Here is a 6943-nt window from a genome sequence, read left to right as displayed (position 1 = left end):
TGTGCTGAAGTGACAAATTCTGGAAATAGCTACAACACACACTTGGAATCTCGCAGTCACATAATCAACCATTTTACTAAATACAAGCATATTTTCATTCACATACAACTAAATAAGGAATTTTTCACATTTCATTACAGTGCACAACAAAATGAGGAAAAGTATACAGTACATTTTATTTTGGAATATAAGACAATCTAATCCAACATGCAGTTGTGGTCTTTGTTACAAGTTAGTTTATCTTTTCTTTACCTATGTAGTAAAATAGCTTCTAGAGCTTTATCCTTAGTATTATATTAACACCTGATTTTTCACACTTATTTTCTAAAACCCACTTATTGCAGTGACAATAGCACTGAATTCTACTAAAATGATTTTAAAGTTTCTAGAACTTGTTTAAGCAATTAAATTCAGCCACCTCTGCTGGATCTATGCTGAGTATTTTTAAACCTGCTTTTAAAATTCCAGGAATGGGAACGTATACACATATTGTGATTTAGTCAAGAAAATTGTAGAGAAGTTTTGTTTCTATTTTTTTAACTGACAAGAATCCAGTCAACTCTCATTTATCCACTGGATAATCTTGCTTTGGGATCTTCTAAACATAAGTATAGTAGTTGAAATTTTGTGTTAAACCAATTAACCATCTTTTATTTATTCACCTTCTACAAAAGAATCTGACAATTTACTTTGCCCAAGCCAGGTTGTGTGAAATGAATACAGTGAAAATTATCAGTTCACTTGTAGTTGGTGCTGCAAATTGGTCCAAGATGGTTTTCTCATCCAAGTTGTAGCACAAGTAGCAGAATGATCTTTCATAATTTCATCATTTGGCTTCATGATTCTGGCTGAAGAATATTCCCAAACTTTTAAATTCAGTCACATTCATACTGGAGTTAAATATATCTCAATGTGATTTGCCATCCTTAGGCTTTCTTACCACAATGGATATAAGAAACCTGATTCTAACCAGAATTGTGTTCTTACTCTGAAAAGTATGGCTTTTGCCTAACTGAACTGGCTACAATCCAAAACATAATTAAAGCATCACCTCTCTTCAGGAAGATAATGGAATCGTCGAGCCAGCCATTCCAATTTGCTGATGTACTTAGCTATCTGTTCACCTGAGAATTAAAGAGATGACTTTCTAGAGTAGACAGGAACCAGTGTAAATATATGGCAGACAGATGGCCAAGGTCATTGTGGGGCGATTATTTTCTCCTCATCCCACTACCCATTGCTGTATTTTGTTCCTTTCAATAAAATATCCATTGTGTTTCAGTGCTAAGAACACTTATAGCCCACACAATTGTAATGTGTTTTCAGTTGTGCAATTAGTCACTTGTTTAAAGACCTCTTGTCAATACCTGAATAGGCTTTATCTTTGTATTTTCCCCCAGGTTCCCTCAGAATTATAGCTGAGTTATAATTAATAAGGAAAACATCCTAACATGAAGAGAACATTTATTTACAGTCATGTCTTCCAAAATAAACAAATTATAATTGTGTATGCATCTGTCAGATACAGTGAAATGAACTAGGAGCCAGGAGTCCTTGATCTTGGCCAAGTGAGTATCCTAGCTCTTAGTTTACTATTCTGAAAAATGGAAACAAAAACCTCACAGGGCTATTATGATGATCAAACAAAGAGTCTAAGTGACTGTAATGTGTTTGTAAGGGTTAACAGTGCCTCCTGTTGAGCAGGTATTCAGTACAGGTTTGACAAGCTAGGGTTTGCCTCAGGGCACTTTTCACAGGCAATCCCTCAGCATCACTCTCAGATTCCTGAAGAAGCAGGCAGATTGTTTACTTCCAGATTGCAGTTGCCAATGCAGTGAAATCCCACGTATGGTCAGGCGTGAAAGAGGCCATGTTGTTTGAGTTACTGTGTTTTCTGTTCTATTTAAATGGCAATTGGCATAGAATAATTTCTTTGACACAACTGGTAACTCTATCACAAGGCTGTACATTTCGTCAAATGTATAATAAGTGTGTAAATGACCTCCTTTTTCATACTCACATCATTTTTCCTAAAACACCAGACCTTGAAAAGGCCTTAACAAACAGCTGGTCCATGTCTCTCATTTTACAATTGAGTTGTTAAAACCCAAATGGCACCTTTGAACCAAACCTAGCACACATATTTGGCATAAAATATTCTCATTGAATAAGGTCATCTCATCTTCTTTTTAGTTATGTTAGTTGTTCCCAATATGATACTTTCTTCTCTTCAAATCATTTTTTTTAGTTTGTTTTCATGACCTATGACCACGTTAAATGCCAAGGAACAGTGGTCCTCTCTTTAAGTATGTTTCCTAGGACCTAGATCCCTAGGACCTAGATTCCAAACCCTGGGCTTTTAACACATGGTCCACAAAGGGCACACAGAGTAGCCATCATCAACATGAGCTACCAAACCCTGTCTAGCCCAGCCCATGACAGCAATTTAGTCCCTCAGTCACAGCACCCAGGTGTTCCAGACACCCTCACATGAGTCTGCCAGCCCCCCCACCCATTCCCCAAGAAGGAAGCTCACTTGGTATCCAAAAGTTGAGTTCTCTTCAGTCACATAAAGATTCTATTTGTTTTCATTACGTTTAAGTTCAAATGAGAAAGCATGTTTTGGAAATAAAAGGGCCAACTAGCACAAACATCTCCTCTCTGATTTGACAACCTCTTCTGAAGAGTGAACCACGTTTGGTACAAATCCACTCTTCACCCCTTCCCAACCCTCCTGGATTGTGATCTCCCCTCGTTTAACCAGCTCGTATATGTCTCTGGTCAGGTCTGTGAAGGCTTTTTCCACATTAATGGCATCTCGGGCTGACGTCTCAATGTACTTCATGCCGTATGCAGCAGCCAGTTTCTCGGCCTCGTGGCGAGTCACTTGCCTCTGTGTATCCAGGTCACACTTGTGACCCACCAGAACAAATACAATTTGGTAGGGCTGAACGTGTACTTTGGTCTCTTCTAACCACTCATGGACATTCTGGAAGGACCTGCGGTTGGTAATGTCAAATAAGAGGAGACCACCTACTGAGTTCCTGTAGTAGGCGCGAGTGATGGATCTAAAACACAAGAAAGAAGTAAAGAATAAAGGTTGTGCCCAAACGTCCGCACTCCAAAGAACTCAGTGTACTCTAAGGTATATGGTTACTGATACAGTCCTTTAGTAAAAATTCCTTTTTAACAACAGTATACAAATGTCATTCCATAATAATGACAAAAGAGTTTTCAATTTGATTAAATTTGGAGATAGCATTTTCTATAAATGAATGTTTATGGTCTTTCAAACATTTTCCCTTGATCTGGCCTTGGGAAATGACCCTGGGAGGTGACTGAATTCTACTTCCTGCCTTCAGGCAGAACCACAACTAACTCTTCCACTTTCAGATATGAATAACTGACAGAGACTTCCTCTTCTGCAAAATAGGATACCTAGGTCACAGGGTCATTTCAAGCAAAACGAAATAATGGGTGCTGAAGCATTCTGTAACACGAAGAGGTCATTACAAATGTTAGTAGCTGAAACAGGATTTTTCAAGGATAAAAACAAATTTATGATAGCTAATAGGAATGATTTATAACTATATAGATATCTTGCTCAGCTGAAAATAACTGCATAAATAGTGAAAGCTTCTCCTTAACATTACATTATTTATTTAAATCATTGTACTTTAAATACTCCAAAAACCTGTTATACATTTGTTGTACTTCTTTTTTTTTTTTTTGAGGTACTGGGGTTGGAACCCAGGGTCATTCTACCTTCAAGCTACACCCCCAGGCCTATTTTAATTTTTTATTTTGAAACAGGGTCTCACTAAGTTGCAGAGGGCCTAATTAGCTGAAGCTGGCCTCAAACCTGGGATCTCCCTGTCTCAGCCTCCTGGTTTGTACTGGGGTTACAAGTGTGCACCACCACAGTTGGCTTACTGTACTTCTTTATTTTTTTGTGTGTGTGGTACTGGGGGTGGAACCCAGGGGCTTTTCTACCTCCAGGCTATACGATCAGACCTATTTTATACTTTATTTGGAAACAATGTCTCACTAAGTTGCAAAGGGCCTCACTAAGTAGTAGCTGAGGCTGGCTTCAACCTGTGAGATCCTCCTGTCTCAGCCTCCCAAGCGCTAGGATTACAAGTGTGGGCCACCACACCCAGCTCTACTGTACTTCTTAAACAGAAGAAACCTCAGATTTTGACTTTTTAATTTGATCAACCTCATGATCAATACACATTATAATACTTTGCTTACTGTGTATGAGCTTATTATATGGTATATAACCATCTGCTTCTAAAATCACTTGCTTTAGATTACTGTGATTTTTTTGTGTGTGGTACTAGGGATGAAACCCAGGGGGCATAGTACCTCTGAGCTACACCCCAGTCCTATTTTTAGTCTTTTTTATTTTTGAAACTGGGTCTCACTGAGTTGGGAAAGACTTCGCTAAGTAGCCGACACTGTCCTCTGGTCTCAGCCTCCGGAATGATTACTGTGATTTTTTAAATTTAGGAATATTCATAGGTTTTCTGTCTTCTTGAATAAGGAAGATAAACAATGAAAGACTAGCTTAAAGCTGAGGGGAAATGGCTCAATGTTATTAGAACAAACATTGTTCAGGCAATTATGGTCCAAGGTGATGGTGAGGGCAGACCTTACAAATGAGTTCAAGTCTCCAGAATCAGGCAAAGCATCCTTGGGAAATGAAAACATTTCTAATTGCCTTATATTCGAGAATTCATGGAGGATAATAAGTATACCAGAAAATTAGACATGATCAAAGGTTCTGATTTGTAAAAAACTTAATAAAAAAATAAGCAAGCTATAGATGCCTGTCAAAATGATACAATCTAGCTGAACATAGTGGCGCACACTTACAATCTCAGTACTTGGGAGGCTGAGACAGGAGGTTTGCAGATTCGCGGCCAGCCTCAGCTACATAGTGAGGCTCTCTACAACTCAGCGAGACTCTGTTTCAAAATAAAGAATAAAAAATAGGAACGAGGTATAGCTCAGAGGTAGAATGGCCTTAGGTTCAATCCCCAGTTCCACACAAAAAATCTACAATCTATTATTGGTGATTTGTATTTAACAAAGAAATTTACAAAATACTTTCTAAGCACAACATGAGGCTATATAACTTAAAATCTTCCCTAAAATCTTAAAGTGAAGCAATAAACAACGAACTGGAAAATATCTTACAACATACATAACAAAAAGGGGTTAAGTTTCTTAATATGTAAAGTGCTCTTACAGATTGATATTCCCCAGTAAACAATGAGCAGTAAATATGAAACAGGCTGTCCATACAGAAATTCCAACAAACATATACAAGTTACCTTTCTTTTTATGTGTGAGAAATGCAATTAAAAGTTTAAAGTGAATTTTTACAAGAATATTTGCCACAGTGTTGTTTTTAGACATGGGAAACAAGAGACAATTTAAGTATTATAATTATCTCTTCACTCTACCCCTCTACAGTTACCTAACCAGTACCTTCTATGCTCAACTAGTGTTTAGTAGGTAAATAAAATAATTATAAACATGGTATATTGAAGCCTTTAGATCTGGTTCCTGCTGCTCTACCTGACTAGTTCAAATTGTTCTCTGCAAAGTTTTATGTAGACATGTGTTCTCTCTCACTTCTGCCTTTATATATCCTGTTTCCTATCCCTGGGCATTTCCTGTCTTTGCTTGGGCCTTATCTTCTCCAGTTAACCTTCCCTCTTCTGCATTCATACAAGTAGTATGTGCTACAAAGGAAAAGCAAAGGGTTGTGAAAGAGAATTAAATGTATTCATTGATTGCTCATCATGAACCAAGTATTACAGTAGGGAGTGGCATACAAATACAAACAAGACACCTTTCTATGAAATTTCTGATTATTTTCCCCCACTATGCTAGCACAGAAGTTCCAAGAGGCCAGGGCTATGTTTTTATTACATAGCATTCTCTTGTGTGAGTCTCCTCACACTGTTTCCCAAAAACAAGTCCAATATCTGGTACGTAGTATATGATCACTAAATGCTTGCTGCTGCAAGAAAAATCAATCAATTCATCAGTATCGATTTTCTTTATATTAGGACATATATATCAGCACACAAACACACAAGCACACATACATATACAAACAGATATAGAAATAAGACATTATCTATCATCTATCTATCTATCTATAGCTGTCAGTTATGTTAAGATGATCTAGGAACATTTTTGAATGTCTGTTACATAGGACAGGTTAATGGAGTTATGGTGTAAGCAATATGTGTTACTGACTGGCCTTTCCTGCACGAACTCCTGGCTAGCTGAAGGTGGGCTGGAAGAGAACCCCCAGAACCTTGGCGGTCACCCCTGCCCACGATTAAAAACAGGAAGTCCTCTCTCCCCAGGGGCTATGCAAGCCCCAAAGACCCTCCCACTGCTAGCAGGCCCGGACTGCGTTCCCACCTGAACCTCTCTTGACCCGCGGTATCCCAGATCTGGAGCTTGATGCGTTTTCCTGGCTCGATCTCCACCAAGCGAGAGAAAAAATCCACCCCCACTGTGGGGTCTGAAACTTGGGCAAAGCGGCCCTCGGTGAAGCGGCGGATCAGGCAGGACTTGCCCACCGTGGAATCCCCGATGACAATGAGCCGGAACTGGTACAGCCAGATGGCCTCCATAGCCGCGACTTGACAAGTCTCCTTGGCCCGGGCGGGGGCGGCGTGACGGGGTGCCCCGCCGAGGCCTGGGAGAGCGCGGCTTGGTCCGGACCTAGCTCGGCCCGGAGCGCATCGCTGGCCTGGGAGCCCTTTGCGAGGTAGGCCCAGGCGCAGAGAGAGCGGAGGATGGATGCTGCGCTCGCAAAGGTGATGAAATGGCAGCAGCATCAGCACCACGCACTCTGACTCATCACTGACAACCGGGTTACTGTAATCTCTCTTGTAGACGCGAAGCTTGGGCC

At 39.8% G+C, this 6943-nt stretch overlaps 1 protein-coding gene across 1 annotated transcript; it reads right to left on the bottom strand.

Moving 5' to 3' along the window:
• Window positions 1–2641: 2641 nt before the first annotated feature.
• RAB39B (RAB39B, member RAS oncogene family) lies at window positions 2642–6662 on the bottom strand (the record flags this gene model as incomplete). The annotated part of the gene is made up of 2 exons (XM_080718339.1): window positions 2642–3068; window positions 6448–6662. 2 exons carry the CDS (start codon window positions 6660–6662, stop codon window positions 2642–2644), a joined length of 642 nt encoding a protein of 213 aa, XP_080574465.1.
• Between the last annotated feature and the right edge of the window lie 281 nt (window positions 6663–6943).

This window comes from Muscardinus avellanarius (genome assembly GCF_963383645.1).
Source record: "Muscardinus avellanarius genome assembly, chromosome: X".
NCBI classification, from domain to species: domain Eukaryota; kingdom Metazoa; phylum Chordata; class Mammalia; order Rodentia; family Gliridae; genus Muscardinus; species Muscardinus avellanarius.
Note: the sequence above shows the minus strand (reverse complement) of the source record. Positions and strands in the feature narration are given on the sequence as shown.